Here is a 17,395-nt window from a genome sequence, read left to right on the forward strand (position 1 = left end):
TGCATTTGTATAAACGGTTACAATATTTTACCTACGATTCCTTAAAAAATACAAAAGCAATGTTATATATCGAAAATTCCCAGGTAACACACATTCACTAAATCGCTCATTTACTTATTTTTCTTTAATTGTTCTGACATAATAGAAGATATCACGAAAGAACCACACATTCATTTAAATCAATACTATTTTATAAAAGAAGAAAAAATACGAGCTGCTGAGGTCGGGATGGCATACACGTAAAAAATATCATTCTACCAGAGGAGAGCTAAAATTCCTTCTATCCTACATTTTAAGCTACAAAAAAAGTTAAAAATCCAGACTTTTTGGGAAACAATCTGGCGAAAAGAGGGGGGGGGGGGGGAATGGTTTGAAAAAAAGAAAAAATTAATTCGCATTGCTCGATCCGTCTAGTCCAAAGAGCATACGAATGTCGGCGGTGGTGAGCTTGTTCAATTTTCGGGTCGCTGTTCCTTCCAACACCGAAGCTGCCAATGCGAGCTTCTTCTCCTGGAGATCCATGACTCGTTGCTCGATGGTCCCCTTCACGATTAATCTGCAAAATTTTGAAATATTTAGTCTAAAAATATGTACATAGTATTTAGACACATAACATGATTTTTAAAAAAAGTACCTATGAATAAAGACTTCCTTCTTCTGTCCCATTCGATAAATTCTGTCACAAGCCTGCTGTTCCAGTGCGGGATTCCAGTGCAAATCAACCATAATCAGATGATTTCCTCCAATCAAATTGAGTCCAACACCTCCGGCAGTCAATGAGAGCAGCATCACCTGAGCTCCGCCTTTTTCCTGGTTGAAACTGTCAACTCGTTCTTGGCGATCTTTGACAAGAACCTGGCCGGTGATTGATGTATAGTTGTGGCCGCCTGCTTGAATATGCTTTTCCACAAGATTCAGCACAGAAGTCCACTGGGAGACAATCACACTGGAAATATTGATTTTTGAACATTTATTGTAGTTTTAAGGATTTTCTCTTCGGGACATATCCAGGTTGCATCATCAAATTGAATAATTTTTAACATTGATTTATTTTCAAAAAAAAAAATTAACTGTTCTGATTACTAGAATGTCAGTGTTTCTATCTTGAAATTTCATAGTATATCCTCAAAAAGAAAAAAAAAGGTACACTTTCTCCTTCTTCTCCAAAATTTCACGAACAACTTCCAGCGTTTTGGCCATCTTGCAGCTAATGAAATCGGGCTCAAAGATTCGCGTGGGTGGTTGTTTTGGCTCCTCCTTATTTGTATCGACGCCTTCCTCATCATTATCACTATCGGCAATCGTCAAATCCGCCATTGTCTTCTCCATAAGATTCTCCAACTCTTTCATATCAGCATCCTCGTCGTCTCCTCCGTTAATCTTGAATGCGTCCAAGTCCATTCCGCTTTTGGTGATATGAAAGTGAACACACGCTTGACGAAGACGCATCAGCAACAACAAAATGCATGACATATTCTGGAAATTCGAGTTTCCCGCCAAGTTCCGTGGCCCGACGTTGTACGGGTTCGCGAATTCATCATCATTTCCTCGTTGTCTGCGTCTACGAATCTGACCGTACTTTTGAATATCATCAGTATTAGTGACGATTTGCTTAACAAGCTTTTGTGCCGCCTCCATCATAATTGCATAGCCATTGGCTTCATCTCCAACCATCTCCAACTCATGGATCTCGATTTTCTTTTCTTTCAAGTTTACAATTTTCTTATTGGTCAGAGCGCACTGCTGATCCTTAGTTCTTCTGAGCATCAAATTTTTCGTCAGCAAATTCACACGATCCGCCATTCCAGTCTTCATTGGCATAATTGATTCGGCCCAGAACTTCCGATCGCCGAACAACGGGATACGCAAAAACCTCACGAGACTGTACAAATCCCATAGGTTATTGTGAATCGGAGTACCCGAGAGACACCAACGCGAGAATGATGAGAGCCGGCACACTGCTTTTGAACATTGGGAGAGACGATTTTTGATGGCATGAGCCTCGTCGAGAATCACACGGGACCAAGCGACACGAGCAAGAGGGGAGTCGTTTTTGCCAGCAGGGCGACGGGGATTTTCTTCGTTCTCTGGAAAAAATTAATGAAATCGCGGAAAATGGGTTCAAATTTCTGATTTATTTAAAAACATTGGCATTTCAAATTATAGAGTTTTTAGAAAAAACATATGCTGAGTTTTCACAAAAGCAAAATCGTTTTTGTAAGCAATCGATTATTGAATTGGAATGAAATTATACTTTCCAGAAAGTTCTTTTTTTAAAAGAAATAATACATTTCCTTGAAATAGATATTTTTCCCGAAAACTCCCACTTTTTTTGAAAAGAAAATAGTTTTTTTGGAACAAATAACTCATTTTCCAGGGAAATCGGATTGTGATCAAAATTCAGCTTGAATTCAGATTTAAAATTCGTACCTGATTCATCGTCGGAATCTTCCTCTTTCTTGGATCCAGCCGCCTTTTTCTCCATAAGCTCATTGGCTGCCAATGTGTACGTGGTGATGACGACATCATATCTTGCAAGCTCCTTTGGCTCAATTTGTCTCTGTTTCTTTGTTCCATGGAACATAAAAACGGAAAGCAAATCTGATTCGAGTCTTCGATTGATTTCAGCTTCCCATTGGTGAATAAGTGAAGCTGGTGCAATGATTAATGTGCCATTTGATGGATACAATCCTTCTTCTTTTGCCACTCTTCTCTTCTCCTTATCCGCGGCATTATCTCCAGACTCTTTCCGTGCTCTTCTCGCTGCCTTCTGATGCACAATCAATGATAACATTGATAAAGTCTTGCCAAGACCCATATCGTCTGCGAGGATCCCACCCGAATGTGGTTGACCCTCACGCCAGACAAGCCAGCGAAGCCCTGCTTTTTGGTGAGGCATTAGCTCGACGAGGAGCCCGTCGGGTGTGTCCGTGAGGTCTGTTTCAGCTGGGATTGTGTGAGTTGCGCTGAAAAAAGAAGAGATAATTTTAGAGAAGACCATTTTCTTACGGAAATTATATTAATTGTTAGATTATAATTTGAAGGAGAAGCACTATGTTGGGTTTTTGTTTCAAATGATGACTGTTAAAATTGAATTAAATATATTTCTACAATTTCAAATAAAAATCTAAAAAATGTCTGACTTGGCCGTTTTTCGACTGATTGGTTTTCCGGTTTTCGTTTTGTAATTAAAATTTCTTATTCGAATAGCTAATTGAAACACAAAAACAACGCAGAAAAACCGAAAATGTTTTTTGAAAACAAGAAAAGTTGTATTTTTAGTTATATTCGGCCAAAATATGGTATTTTCTATCATTAAAATTTCTATGGTCAAGTTTTTCAGCATGGCATCCACACAGCTTTTGGGAACTGTTTTCAAAAAAACTGTAAGAATCAAAAAAATTTGTTTTAAAATATCTGTTTCCAAGCCACGCCAATTTTTGTGAGCGTGGCTTATTAAAGTTTAAAGAACTTTTGGTTCCCTCAGAATCCACAAATACTCTTTTTTTTTCGTAAAATAGAACGAAGCCGTCAACTGAGACTCAATTTTCTAAGAAACTAAAATTTTTACGAACTCGGCGAGCTGTTGCATCAATCGATCGGAAATCTTATTGACTTTGAGAATTTTCTGCTCTGTCATCCGCCCGCTCATCACTTTTCGCCCATTCTTGTCCAACATCGCCGCGAAATCCTGTGGAATTGGAGCAATCAAGTTTTTTGGCTGTGGTGGCGGGGGAATAGCCGTGGTTTTGTCTACCACCATGGTATCCGTCACTCCATTGATAATTCTTCGTTCAATTTCTTCAGTAATTTCATCAACTTGTAGCTTCACACGTGCTCCATTGTCCGGCAAATTCGATGAAAACTTCAAAAGTTTCAACTTTTTATCTTTGTTTGCTTCCAGCTCTTTTATGCTCAACTTTTGGAGCTCTGAAGCAGTATTTTTTGGAGGAGACGGTTGAGGAGAAGCTTCAGGAGAACCTGGATACGGTGTTTGTGGAGAATTTCCAGAACTTGTTTCAACCGAGGGAAGAGTTGAACGGTTTGGCGGCGGAGAGGTATTCTGTAAATTTATATATTTTTTGACAATAAAGCTGAAATTTTGTGAAAATATCGAAAAAGAGGATATAGATAATAATATCAATTTACTATGTCACATACCGAAGCACTAGCCGATTCCGTTGGGCGAAAATTGGTTAAACACGTCAGACGTTGGCTTGAAAACTTGCAAAAAGTGATTTTCTCGCTTGAAAAATCGTTTTCTAGATAATTTCTGGCAAGTAAAATGTGAAATTTTGGATAAATATCGGAAAAAAGTAAAAGGAAATTTTGAATTTTGAGCCAGCTTTAGGTCAATGTTTCCCCATTCTTACCATTGAATCATCCAAATCGGAAGCATGCCGGAACGTCTTCGCAATTGGCGAAAAATGCGAATTTATGAGATCACTGCTTTCAAGACTGCTATTTTCACCAGTTCCCCATCCACTTCGCGATGAGCCACCTGTCAGATCTTGATCCGATTGCTGTTTGATGGATTTTCTGAGGAGCCGCTCACGGAGCTGCTGCTTTGCGCGGGGCTCATCGGATTCCTGTAGCTTCTTGGTGATCGGGGTCACTGGTTTTTCGAAGCTGTTGTCAATGAAGCTTCTCGAACGATAGTGATCGTCTGTGGAGCATTTAGAGCTCCCGTAGGTGGTGGAGGAACCGGTTCTGGAGATGCTCTGCTTGGAGTTTGGAGTTGATGTGTACACGGTTGAAGCCATGGAATTCAGAGAGGCATCAATAATTGTCCTGGGCGGCTCGGAGCTATCAGTTGATCTCATTGAAGCTGTTTCATCGACTTCAGATGAGGAGCTGTGTCTTTCCTGAAATTCAATAATTTTAAAGCAAAATTCAAATGTTAAACTCGAACAAACCTTGCGATCCTCGTCTTCCGACGAGTCTGAGGAATCAATAATGACGTGATTCTTACGAAACGATGCCATCCTGCAATAATTGTCGTGAAATAAAACAGTTCTGGCTTGAAAATATTGGAAAAAAGAACGTGTTAGGAAAATCTTAACGTAAAATACAAAATTGTGCCTTTAAAAGTGTTTTTCTGAAAACCCCACAAAAATTCAAGGAAAACTGCAAAAACATTTCTTCGCGCAAAAATGGAAGTGCAGTGGAGCGCGCTTGCAATAATTCGAGACAACACGGGTTTTCGTAAACCGGGTCTTGGAGACATAGAAACTCGAGAAGAAACGTCTCATTGTGCACTTTCTGAGCACGTTTTATTGAAAATATCATAAAGTAACTTAAAATAAATAACTGTCAAATAATTTCTGCTGATGAAAACACGTGTTGTCGCAATATGTGTCGAAATGAAAATATCAGGAAAAAACCATAACAAAGAGATCTACGAGCAAATTTGTTAGGTAAAATTTTTTTTGAGGTAATATGAATATATCTTTGATCGAGAAGGAAAAAAGCGCATTTTATTTCACGGTATTAATTTCATGTTTTTTCATGTTTTTTCCCCAATTACGCTTTTTCTTCAGATTCCGAATCTAGAATTATGAACTACGGTCACCAAATTGGTTCATTGTCGTGAAGAACCGCGCCGTGTTTGCGTACAACGAAATAATTTTGAATTTTTTCGCAGAATTTCAGTTTCTTTTTTCTTCAATCCGATCTGAGTTATCGCTAAATTTATTTTTTATTCTACTATTTATTTAATGCATGATCACTATAGTTAATTAACTTTAACTTTTATATTAAATACATAAATTTCTCTCATCTCCACCTGTTTTCCTTTTCCATAAGAGAAATTTTCATTAATTTTTTTGTAGGTAGGAGAGCCGAATAGATCAATGATTATACTTCGATCACTGCTCGTTTTGGCTTTAGTGCAAATCACAATATCATACCGGCTAAATGTTCCTCGAGTTTTATTACCGTACCATCCAACGGTCCCAGTTTCATTTGTGCTGGAAGTAACGCATCCAACCGGAGGTTGTTTTACATGGTAACTCAATGAAATGATCTAATTATTTTTTAATATATTTAATTGCAGGAGATCTACTCGTCCCGATATTGTCTCTGTTAAACGTATCGAAACTAACGAAGCTGGATGTTCGGATAAAGCTGAAATTCGATCGGTTGCGAAGCCTGGAACTGTTGGAAGTTCGGAATTGTCTGCTGTTATTTTTGCAGAAGATAAAGGTATAATTTTTGTGAAATGTTGGTTTTAAAATTTTTATTAAGGATCCGGCACAACATTGAGTTGCGGCGTGACAGTAGATGAGATCGCAACTATTAGCATCGAAACAACAACGAAAGTTCTATTCGTGGACGCTGCCCCTGCTCGAATGACTGTTGACGCATTTAACGCCGATGGCGATCGATTCTCTACTCTCAGTGAAATTGCATTGGAATGGGAGCTTGCATCAACATCTTCAAATAAAGCGAAACCACTACGAATTGTTCCATTCGAGCAATCAACATATGAAGCTCCTTCTGAAATTGTTAAACTGGAAAAGAATCGAAAGAAAGGATATCTAATTCTGATTGAAGGTGTTGGAACAGGAACAGCCACATTGACAACCAAGTTCAGTGATGCTTATTTGCAGGTGAGCAATCTGCAAAACTACATTTACCTAGGATGTTTTTTTTTTCAGAAAGTAGCAGCGCACAACGTCGAACTCGCCGTCGTCGCAAATTTACTTTTGGTTCCATCTCAAGATGTTTACTTGCCAGTTCACTCAGTTCTTCCATTCCAAGTTTTAATTGTCAAGCAGCGTGGAACAGAAATAGTGAACATGCCTAATCCGTCATACGAACTTCAAATTGATGGTGGTGATGTGGCGTCGCTCGATAAAAAAAGTTCATCTGTGAGAGCTCTGACGATTGGAAACACTGCAGTACATCTCTTGAGCAGCCGTGAGTTGCATAAATGGATGTTTCTCGTTCAAAAAGAATTTTTCAGATGTCGATGTGCGCGCTAAAGCTGGATTACGTCCACCATCTACTGTCATTCATGTGGTAGACGCCGAATCTGTCCAATGGCATGTTTCAGGAGATAATTGGATGCTAGAAACCGGAAAACAGTATACAATCAACGTTGAACTTCTTGATGAGCACGGAAATGTTATGTTTGTTGCTGATGTAAGTTAAGCTCTGAAAAATTGAACAAAAAACAGCTGTCAATTTTTAAATTTTACAACTTTTCAGAATTCCCGTTTCGACACTCATATCGATGAGCAATTTCTTCATGTGGATTTCAAGTCTGAGAATGGTACCTGGTTCCTTGTGACTCCACTGAAACCCTCAAAAACTACTCTTCGAACCAAATTTGTTGCTATTATTGATGCCAAGGGAAATCGAATTGCACAAAGTGGCAAAATTGGCGGAGAGCAGCGAGTAACTATCGTTGATCCTGTGAGAATTGTTCCACCGGTTATCTATTTGCCATTCGTATCTGAGAAAAGATCACAAATTGATCTAACAGCAACTGGAGGCAGTGGATTGTTTGAGTGGACTTCTGAAGATGGACACGTGGCAACGGTGGATCTGCTAACTGGAAGAATGACTGCGAATTCATTAGGAAGCACTAAAGTGAAAGCAACTGATAAGAGAAATGATCAGCTTCGTGACATTGCCAGTGTTCATATTCTCGAAGTGTCTGGAATCGGATTTGGAGAAACTGTCCGTGAGACATTCGTCGGAGATACTCTTACATTAAATATCAAGGCAACCGGACTCACATCTGATGGACTTTTAGTTGAAATGTCCGATTGTCGAAATATCCGTGCTCATGTTCAAATTACGGATAATGCGTTGCTTCGGCACGAGTCTTCAGCTGATTCGTCGCTTCCAATGATGGGCACTGGTTGTGGAACAATAACTTTCAAAGGACTGTCATCAGGAGATGCCCGAGTGTCCATCAGTTATTTGGGCCACAAAGCGAGCATCGATGTAGCAGTCTACGAGAAATTGTCTATTTCCGAAGAATCTTCATCAATTGCACTCGGAAGTACTCACCCATTGACTGTGTCTGGTGGACCAAGACCGTGGATTTTGGATCCAGCAAACTTTTACAAAACACAAGAAACAAAGCAATCGCAACTTCAAGTCACATTTGAAAACGAAAAAGTTTTGTTCAAGTGTGGATCTTCAGAAGTAACAGAAGCTGTTCGTCTTCGTATTGGAAACCTCAAATCGTCAACGCTTCCACTTCCAATTCACTCTGAAATTACAGTTTCGATTTGTTGCGCAAAGCCAACTCGTCTTGAAATTTTTGACAAGAAACAACGTCCATCCAAGTGCCCATTGAATGTTCATTCAATGCTTATCAATACAAATGTAGAACTCGTTCTCCGTGGATCAGGAGTTTGTAATGGAGCTGCAACTCCGTTGGCCTCAATCAACGGGCTTTCACCGAAATGGACTACTTCTGATTCTGGTCTTTTGACGGTTAATCGTCATGGAATTGAGGCAGATGCGACTTCTGGAAAGGTGAGTTGATTCTGAAAACTAAGTTTTTTTTCACATAAATATATTTATAGAAAGAAGGCCAAGTTACTATTCAAGCTCAAGCTGGATCTCTCTCCACTAAATATGAAATCACAGTGAAAAAAGGATTGAACGTCGAACCAGCACGTCTCGTTCTTTGGAATGAAGCTGTCTCAAAAGGAACGTTCACTATAACTGGTGGATCTGGCCATTTCCATGTCGATAATCTGCCAACATCAGATTCACCAGTTGCAATTGCTCTCCGTGCAAGAAGTCTCACAGTTACGCCGAAGAATAATGGACAAGTGAATCTTCGTATTTCTGATGCTTGTTTGGTTGGGCAACATGCCGATGCTTCCGTAAGAATTGCTGATATTCATTCATTGGCGATTGACGCACCGCAGTTTGTGGAAATTGGACAAGAAGTTGAAGTAGAGATTCTGGCTCAAGACGAAACTGGAGCTTCATTCGAAAAAGAACATCGTCCACTTGCTGACGCTCAACTCGATGCAAGTAACAATCATGTAATTTTGACCAAAGTTGACGGACTTCGCTACACTCTTCGTGCCAACTCAATTGGAACTGTATCGCTGTCCGCATCATCAAAATCTTCATCAGGACGTGTACTCTCATCTAGACCACACACCGTTCAGATTTTCTCTCCTATTTTCTTGCAACCAAAAAGATTGACTTTGATTCCGGACTCCAAATTTCAGTTAGAAGTCGTTGGAGGTCCTCAACCGACGCCACCACTCGATTTTTCCTTGAATAATTCAATGATTGCATCCATTGAGCCTAATGCACTTATTACGTCGTCAGAACTTGGATATACAGCAATTACCGGAACTGTTCGTGTTGGTGATGGTCATGTTACCTTGGATACTGTTGTTCTTCGTGTTGCCTCTCTCGGTGGAATTATTCTGTCAGCGTCAAGCAGGAAAGTGGAAACTGGTGGAAGAGTAAACTTACGATTAAGAGGTATGTGACACTTTTCTTTCAAAAAAATTAATTATTTTTTATTCTTCAGGAGTGATCGCCGGAGCTGAAGACGAAGAACCATTTGCTTTTGGTGGAGCCATTTACCCGTTCAAAGTAACATGGAGCGTTTCTGATCCATCTGTTCTATTCACAACTCATCCCCTCGGTGGAGATGTAGTCGAACCAACTGATAATCAATTTGCCATTTGGTTCAATGCTATTCGAGGAGGATCGGTTACAGTGAAAGCGGTTGTTGAGCTTAATGAGAAGGCAAGAAAGCATTTCACTGGAAGAACCTCTACTTTCACCGCTGAAACAACAATTACAGTGGAAGATGGACTTTCATTAGTTCAACCAGAAATGGATATTAATACTGTCAGAGTGGCGCCAAATTCTCAATTGAAGATGGTCACTGCATGGTAAGTGAATATTTTTGCAGATTGTTCTCCTTTTAAACAACTCTAATTTCATTAATTCAACTTTATTATTTACAGGTCTCAAGCATCTTTCTCAGTTCCTTCTGATTTCTCGAGCCGGATCGTCATTTCTGCGGACGGTCATTTGATAACAAACGGAAAAGAAGGATCAGCTGCAATTACCGTTCGTAATGTGAACAGCCCGGATAATGAAACTGTTCTCATTCCTGTGACTGTAAGAAACGCTATATTTTTGTAGATTCACTTTTCCCTTTTTTCAGGTTTCTCGTGTCGCTTCTCTCGATGTTCACCCAACAATTGAACTTAAAAGTGCTTTTGAGAATTCTCCACTCATACATCTTCCTGTTGGAGCCCAAATCCAGCTAAACGTTGTTCCACGTGATGCTCGAGGTCGTCGTCTTGCGGCTGCCTCCAACAGTATCAATTTCAGACCACATAGGTAAGGAAAATTCCGATCTTTGAAAATTGTTTTTTTAAGATCCAAGATATTCACGGTATTCTTATAGATTCGACTTGACCGATATTGTCGCCACCAACAGCAATCAGACACTGACAATCACACTGAAAACCGCTGGAGATACTGTTCTCAGAATTGGTGATGCTTCAAATACCCACATTGCTACATTTATTCGTCTTTCTGCGTCTGAATCAATCCTTCCTCGAGCTGCTCACAAGTATGCAAACGATCTTGTTGTATCTGATGTGATTTGTCTTCAATCAAACATTTTCACTGTAGACGGATCTCGCTGGTCGTCTCAAAGTTCAAGTGAAGGAAGAATCAGTTGGCTCGATGAGAATCTCGGAGTTGCACAACTCACAAAGGCTGGAAATACTTTTATCAGACTTCATGCTGATAAACAAACAATTCATTCGAAGATCTCCGTTGTATTGCCATCTTCTCTTCGTTTCCCTGATGGTCAGAAACCAGAGTTTGTGAGCAATGATGAGCATTCGGTATTCGTAATTCCTGTCATTGCTGCAACCAATAATACTTCAGGAAGCAAAGTTTCGTCAATTTATGGAGGTGAGATTTGCTGTTGTTTCACATTTCATCCTCATCTTTGTTGTTTCAGAGTGCACTGCTGATCAAATTCGATCATTTGATGCGATTGGTGCTCCATTTGAATGTCAAGTTGCTTTCACTCGTCGTTCGAAGATCATTTCGGCTGTCAATTGGCTGACGGTTTCAGCAGTTTTCAGCCCAGTTTTTGGTTATGGGTGTGAAATTCGTCGATTTGATTCGAGTGTCTCAACTTCATCAATTGTTGTTCCCGAGGAACTATTGAAAGATCAATTTGATGCTAGAATTACTGCGAAATGGATTTCAGATGGTACAGTACAAGTAAATGATGCTACAATTGATGTTCCATTCCATTTCGCATTTATTGTCGAGGAGAAGGAGGTCAGTTACACGAAGTTTTTTTTTAATATTTTACTTTTTCCAGCTCGTATTCTCAAATATGAATCAAATCGAAGCAGCTCTCTCCATCTGGGCGCCTACATACGACTCGAAGCACATAGTCGTTTCTGGATGTGAAGGAGATATTGTATCGGTCGAGAAAACCTCAAGATCAAGTGATAAACATTCTGCAAAGGCAAATGTGTTCTATAACATCCGTCTCAACATCAAATCAGCAGCTCTGTTCACTGAACATGCAAAGAAATGCCAAATTTCTGTTGAGAACACGTTGACTGGTCAAGTGATTCGTGTTCCTGTCACTGTTCAGTTGTTGGATGAGACTGCTAAACAAGTATACAACGGTAAGTTTCAACTACAGGATTCAATAAAATTCCTAATCGTTTCAGCACTTGAAAGTCGTGGGGTAGTAGATGTTCTTCTGATTCTTGCACATAAGTACTCTCACGCTATTCCAACGTTGCTGTGGACTTGTCTTGTCGGAATCATCATTCTAGTTATCGGAATTTATGTTAAGATGAATGTATTCGATAAAACTGGCTCATTTGGTGATAATACTCTCAATAACACGACACATCAAACATCGATGGCGAGCTCTTTGAGTAGCACAAATGGTGCGTTAATTTCTCTATCAGCCCAGAGTTTTTATAAATTAATTCCAGTGAGTCTTCGCGAACCAGTTTTTCGTTCAACGCCAATTGCTGGATCACCACAAGTATCCCTTCCGACGGCTCGCGATCGTCTTCGCAATCAAATGGGATCAGGTGGAGACAATAGACTTTGGTCTTACTAAAATCCCTTCATACTTTTTGTTGTTTATGTGAATTTTGTATTCCCTTGTTGTTACACTTATATCTCCAAACATATTTCAAGTCCCACCCATCCACTTTCAGGAAGTTTTAGGGTTATTTCTTTCGTCTCTTTCCACCTCTAAACATTTTTTCAATCTCTAAATTTATTGTATCATGATTGTGAACTCTAATTTGGTTAATTTCCGTTTTCTCACTCCCCAGTTTACGAGTATTCGATGTTCCCCCCAAATCCCGATTTTCAAATATTTTTTATCCATAATTCATATCTTTTATTTTATTGTTATTATATTTTGTTCACAGTGAACTGTTTCAATATTAAATTGACTTTATCATTTTTATACAGAAAACCTAGTTAGAAGTAATAATTAAAAATGGAAGGGCAGTCTTGCATTGCTAAGCGGAATCAAAGGGTTCGAAAAAGAGGTGATTGGGAAAATTGGGATTCCACGAGCCGAAACAAGAGTTGGAGATATAGGAAGTATTCCAACAGGAGAAGCTAGAGATGATGGTTTTTCATCTGAATTAAATGAAATTGAAGGAGTCGGAGGAATAGGAAACAATGAAATTGGTGAAGTTGTTGATATTGGTGGTTGATAAAGAATTGATTCAATCTGAAAAAAATATTTGTTTCAGATTATTTTCTTGGCTAAACGAAATTTCTTATAATTTACCGGTAACATTTTTAGATTCTGAAGAGCCGTCAGGCGAACCAATTGATTGGATTGTGGTTGGACTGGTGACGTCACTTGATCTAAAATTATCTAAAATTTATGAGAAACTCAACAGTATTTATTTGTTTAACTTCTGGCGCACAACTTAATTTTTCCAAATCGTCTCCACCAGTTCAAAAGTAGAATATCGTCATTGGTGATTTTCTATAAATACACTTCCAAAATAACCAAATATAATAATGAAACACTCCAAAGACGTTTTAGATGTTTCCAAATTTTCTGTCATTGATTCGGTAACTTGCCAAATTTAACCAAAAATGTAGATTTTATGAATTACTTCGAGCATTATAGTAGGTTCCAAACCTAGACAGTTGAAAAATTTCTAAAAAAGTACTTTGGGGTACTGTAACTTTCAATTTTTATCCTAGAATAAGCAACTTCCCCACTGACGATACTCTATCTTTAATTGATCCGGTACAAATTTATTTGAACCTTTGTAACTTCATATTATAGAAAAAATGAGGGTGAACAACTTTCCTCGGCCTCTGCTCAACCACAGGAAAACGCCCCTGGAATGCCTACAGAAATGCACCACTAAAAGTATAAAATAAATTACCACACGTTAAAGTCTTTGATTCTCCATCGACGAGATCAATTGAGGAGAAAGCCACAAAATCGTTTGCACCAGTTATAGATTTAAGAATTAGAATTACTGGAATTCCTTTTGGAACTGATTCCAATGAAATTAAAACTCGATTCCATCCATTTTGAGTTCCAGTTGAATCGGGAATTGATGAATCCTCTTTTTCAGTCCATATCACTTTTTCATTCATTGAACCAATATTTCGAAATGATAAAGAAGTCACAGATCCTTGACTATTAAACATTTGTAATTGAATGAAAGATGGTGCATCAATTGGTAAACGAACTGGAGAAGATGTCAAAGTTGATTCACCAGCTGCTTCATTCACAATTTTAGATGGAAGAAGTTGAATATTCGTTGATTGCCAGGAACAAATTGAAGAACGAAAATGACAAGAGATTGGAGTACATACATTTGATAATTCTGAATTTTTAAAAGTTATAGAGATGGTCCTTGGGATTTTTGTAGAATATTATTCGCATTAGTAAAAAACAAGGAAAGAACGAAAAAAACGTTTTAGGGATCCGAATATTGTCTACAATATCAACTTACTTGAACTTCTCCGAATTTCTCTTCTTCGTATATCTTCTTCATCAAAAAACTTGGAATCTTGTCCCGCCCACATAACATTTGCAGGTGTTGCCACGTCAATTTCATCGACAGCAATGATATCTTCAGCAGTTTGAATATTATCACATTCAAATATAACACTTGTTTGATTATAATCTGGAATTGGAGGAAAAATGACACTTCGACGATGCCATTTGATTCTTTCTATCTCATTTGAGGATATGGTATCAAGTAAGATCTCGTCTGTTTGGTTTTTTAAAAGAATCTGAAATTATAAGTAAGAGTTTTCATAAATTTCAAACTAAAATGGGAAAATACCCTCAAAGTCGCCATTCCACGACGTTGATACCGATATGCAAGTATTCTCATATGATCTGATTTTGAGATTTTCTGAGAAGTAACTCTTGACGAGGGCACTGATGCGAACTTTCCTTGTGCAAGTAGGAATGGTCCTTCTGAAAAACGAGCGACTTTAAAATTCCCCATTTATGTTAGAGTGCGCAAGTTTCAAAGGACACACTTGGTGACCTTCCTAGATTTTTCAAAACTTGAAGTAAATGGTTTCAGTATACTAAATTACTTTCTCAATGTTTTCATTGTTACTACACGAAAATTACGAGTACAGAAGCGGATATTTAAGATTCCAAATTTCGGCATTTTGCCAAAAGATTGACCTAAAACATTGATGATTGTACAAAATTGTAGATTTTCAAATATATATATTTAGTACTTTTGCCCCAATTCGAGTACATGTTTAGAAAAACTATAACTAAAACTGAAAAGAAAATTGTAAAAGTACAGATAACTGTAACTGATATCTCGCCACGATTCGAATAAATCGCGATTCTACCGTAGTCTCAATGAGAAAAACGGCCGACGTGGTACATTCCGTAGAACATGATCTTTAAAAATGTCGGTAACTTTTTTAACATGTGACATCATCCGTGAGGGTCTACTAGACTGCTTGAATCTATGTGACTATAGTAAAATCGCGGCAAGAAATCGTGGTGATGAGCACATTGCGATCTACCGTATAAAACCTGTTTTGAGATAGTAGATGATTGTTGTGAATCTTTGTGCAAATAATAAATTAACCATTGAAGCTAAATTTCAGGTTCTCCGATCGGCCAATGTATTTAGTCATTTCGATTTAATAGTGAACATGCTATACACGAGATGTAGTCTAGAAGACATTAGAAAATACATTTAATTTCTCACCAGAAGTGATAACATCGGGTGTCTTTGAAATATTTAGTAGTCCAGGATGCTGATGACGTGGAAGAATTGCCAACGAGACAACATTCCACGGAGGTCTGATATCCCATTCACAGGTTCCTTCGTTGAATGTACATAACTCCGTACAGTAAGAAATAGGTAGTACTACTAGGTAGATAATTTTGAAAAGCATTGCGTTGAACGGTGTCATCTGTCATAATCCTGAAGTTGGTTAGAGTGACCTCGTTGGATATTCAACAAGTGACCGGTTTTCGGGGGGAGGGGGAGGACATGTCAATTATACAAGAGTAAGCAATGAAGGTAAAGATGGCTAGTTAGCATGTGGAAGAAGAGCAATTTATTTTATTAAGTCTCTGCGCACGAGAAGATTTGTAAGAAAAGTAAAAGGGGGAGGGAAATTGAAAGAAATGGAGAACATATTTAAACGATCATTAGTTAGAACAGGTAAGTGGAAATGGAGAAAATGTTTCCTAGAAGGGAAGAATGTGAGGCAAAAATTCGAAAAAAAATGAGGGGGAAAGAAGAAGAAGCAAAAAAGATGTATTGACATTCAAATTCATGAATACCCGGATGAAACATTTACAAAACCAAATTGGAGAATAGAGAAGTAAGAGGGAAAAACATGAATCTAGCAGCATCCTCCACTGCTACTCTGCCTCTGTGGTTGCACTGGATTCACCGTATCGCGGGATTGCTCGTCAGTGGAATCAGGCATCTGAAAATAAAAACAAATTATGAAAAAAAAACAATCGTATTAATGAAACTAATTTAGATTATTCTGGTGCAATTTTTGACGAAGCGATTAAAATTTTTTGCATGATTAAAAACGAAGAAGTTTCGCTCTTCATATTTTGTACTAGAAGAGTAATGAGGACAAAAATAAAAAGGCTCTTAGATTTTTCAACTAATTACGAACAATTTCACAAGAAAAAATCAGATTCTAATGCATTTAGCAATCTAATTATCACATTTTCGTCGATTTCAATACTATCAGAACATATATTCGCCCGTGCAAAGAATGTACTAATATATTTCGAATTTTCACATCCTTAATTTTAATTTTTAAAAACATTTTAAAACTTTACCTTAGCCAGAATTGCTTCTGCTAAATCGTAAAACGCTGTATCGACGTGAACATTCAATTTAGCTGAAGTCTCGTGGAAGCTGAAAATAAAAATTGTTTGAGATTATATATATATATTTTTTTATTTTTTAATCCTTTTTAATCTCCCAAAACGTACCTAATACCATGATCTTGTGCGATCTTCTCTCCTCGTTCTCTGCTCACAACTCGTCTATCACTCATATCACATTTATTTCCCAATATCATTTTAACAACATCTTCCGATGCATGTTCGTCAATATTGCGCAACCACTTTGCAATATTGTCAAAACTTTTCGCATTTGTGATATCGTAAACCAGCATAATTCCCATTGCTCCGCGGTAATATGATGTTGTGATTGTGTGGAATCGTTCTTGTCCAGCTGTGTCCCAGATTTGTAATTTAATCTTTTTTCCTTTTAATTCGATAGTTTTAATTTTGAAGTCGATTCCTGAATGAAAAAAGAAAATTATTTTGAAATCACTAGATTCTGAATAAAAACTAACCAATAGTTGAGATGAATGTGGTGTTAAAGGCATCATCCGAAAATCTGTACAGAATGCAAGTTTTTCCAACTCCTGAGTCGCCTATTAGCAGCAATTTGAAGAGCATGTCATACGGTCGGCGAGCCATTTTTCTTCTGAAATGAGAAAAAGTTGAGAACTAAAGTTGCACAAAAGTAAGAGAAAAGCACTTGAGTCATGGCAAATAGAACGAACACTTTGAGATTTCGAAGAAGTTATCAAGAGTTGACAATTGGAAGATATTTGGAAGAACTTTCTAATTTTTTTCTAGTTTTCCAAAATTAGGTTTTTGTCATAAAATGTTGTCAAAGAAAAAACAGGACAAAATAGTTAATTGTTGTTTCCATTATAACAAAAAAAAATTTGAACGGAGCTATTAACGCGTGCATGCGCAAATCACATCGATTAGCTGTTTCTGGGAAATTCTCGGGAAAAGGTGAACAGCAGCTGCTGGCTTCCTCTGCGGGTCACGAAAACACAAAGAGATCATTATAATTGTTATTTGGAAAGG

The 17,395-nt window shown here is 38.0% G+C and overlaps 4 protein-coding genes and 1 non-coding gene across 5 annotated transcripts; 1 reads left to right on the forward strand and 4 right to left on the reverse strand.

The window, feature by feature from the left end:
- Positions 1–164: 164 nt before the first annotated feature.
- On the reverse strand, positions 165–4,986 carry T23H2.3 (Transcription termination factor 2). Its single transcript, NM_001037891.6, has 7 exons — positions 4,917–4,986; positions 4,374–4,865; positions 3,576–4,063; positions 2,431–2,966; positions 1,148–2,087; positions 635–946; positions 165–556 (listed from the first exon to the last, which is right to left on the reverse strand). The coding sequence occupies exons 1-7, from the start codon at positions 4,983–4,985 to the stop codon at positions 388–390; spliced, it is 3,006 nt and encodes a 1,001-aa protein (NP_001032980.2). The 5' UTR covers position 4,986; the 3' UTR covers positions 165–387.
- An 838-nt stretch (positions 4,987–5,824) lies between these two features.
- On the forward strand, positions 5,825–12,475 carry npp-12 (BIG2 domain-containing protein). Its single transcript, NM_059454.5, has 15 exons — positions 5,825–6,007; positions 6,056–6,204; positions 6,247–6,611; positions 6,660–6,921; positions 6,968–7,146; positions 7,213–8,496; positions 8,547–9,471; positions 9,521–9,890; positions 9,966–10,122; positions 10,169–10,347; positions 10,415–10,932; positions 10,982–11,310; positions 11,354–11,669; positions 11,715–11,939; positions 11,988–12,475. Exons 1-15 carry the CDS (start codon positions 5,853–5,855, stop codon positions 12,116–12,118), a joined length of 5,544 nt encoding a protein of 1,847 aa, NP_491855.1. The 5' UTR covers positions 5,825–5,852; the 3' UTR covers positions 12,119–12,475.
- mam-8 (MAM domain-containing protein) lies at positions 12,385–15,505 on the reverse strand. The gene is made up of 6 exons (NM_059455.3): positions 15,240–15,505; positions 14,340–14,476; positions 14,004–14,286; positions 13,425–13,874; positions 12,809–12,888; positions 12,385–12,748 (listed from the first exon to the last, which is right to left on the reverse strand). The coding sequence occupies exons 1-6, from the start codon at positions 15,445–15,447 to the stop codon at positions 12,503–12,505; spliced, it is 1,404 nt and encodes a 467-aa protein (NP_491856.2). The 5' UTR covers positions 15,448–15,505; the 3' UTR covers positions 12,385–12,502.
- On the reverse strand, positions 14,862–15,008 carry T23H2.6. Its single transcript, NR_050194.1, has one exon. It is a non-coding gene; the product is annotated as an Unclassified non-coding RNA T23H2.6 (non-coding RNA).
- A 297-nt stretch (positions 15,506–15,802) lies between the features above and the next one.
- Positions 15,803–17,000, reverse strand: rab-10 (Ras-related protein Rab-10). Its single transcript, NM_059456.7, has 4 exons — positions 16,867–17,000; positions 16,499–16,811; positions 16,343–16,421; positions 15,803–15,972 (listed from the first exon to the last, which is right to left on the reverse strand). The coding sequence occupies exons 1-4, from the start codon at positions 16,991–16,993 to the stop codon at positions 15,886–15,888; spliced, it is 606 nt and encodes a 201-aa protein (NP_491857.1). The 5' UTR covers positions 16,994–17,000; the 3' UTR covers positions 15,803–15,885.
- Positions 17,001–17,395: the final 395 nt, after the last annotated feature.

Source organism: Caenorhabditis elegans, chromosome I (genome assembly GCF_000002985.6).
Source record: "Caenorhabditis elegans chromosome I".
NCBI lineage: Eukaryota > Metazoa > Nematoda > Chromadorea > Rhabditida > Rhabditidae > Caenorhabditis > Caenorhabditis elegans.

Bases quoted from the DNA above. Each gene is read 5' to 3' on its own strand.
- T23H2.3 (NM_001037891.6), bottom strand. From the start codon at position 4,985: ATGGCATCGTTTCGTAAGAATCACGTCATTATTGATTCCTCAGACTCG. The intron at 2,088-2,430 runs GTACGAATTTTA...AATTTTTTCCAG, and splicing joins AGATTCCGACGATGAATCAG to AGAACGAAGAAAATCCCCGT. The intron at 947-1,147 runs GTACCTTTTTTT...CAATATTTCCAG, and splicing joins TTGGAGAAGAAGGAGAAAGT to TGTGATTGTCTCCCAGTGGA.
- npp-12 (NM_059454.5), top strand. From the start codon at position 5,853: ATGATTATACTTCGATCACTGCTCGTTTTGGCTTTAGTGCAAATCACA. The intron at 10,123-10,168 runs GTAAGAAACGCT...CCCTTTTTTCAG, and splicing joins CTGTTCTCATTCCTGTGACT to GTTTCTCGTGTCGCTTCTCT. The intron at 11,670-11,714 runs GTAAGTTTCAAC...TAATCGTTTCAG, and splicing joins TGCTAAACAAGTATACAACG to CACTTGAAAGTCGTGGGGTA.
- mam-8 (NM_059455.3), bottom strand. From the start codon at position 15,447: ATGACACCGTTCAACGCAATGCTTTTCAAAATTATCTACCTAGTAGTA. The intron at 12,889-13,424 runs GTAATTTATTTT...AGATAATTTTAG, and splicing joins ATCAAAGACTTTAACGTGTG to ATCAAGTGACGTCACCAGTC. The intron at 12,749-12,808 runs GTAAATTATAAG...TATTTTTTTCAG, and splicing joins AGAATCTAAAAATGTTACCG to ATTGAATCAATTCTTTATCA.
- rab-10 (NM_059456.7), bottom strand. From the start codon at position 16,993: ATGGCTCGCCGACCGTATGACATGCTCTTCAAATTGCTGCTAATAGGC. The intron at 16,812-16,866 runs GTTAGTTTTTAT...TTTTTCATTCAG, and splicing joins CACATTCATCTCAACTATTG to GAATCGACTTCAAAATTAAA. The intron at 15,973-16,342 runs GTAAAGTTTTAA...TTTTATTTTCAG, and splicing joins CAGAAGCAATTCTGGCTAAG to ATGCCTGATTCCACTGACGA.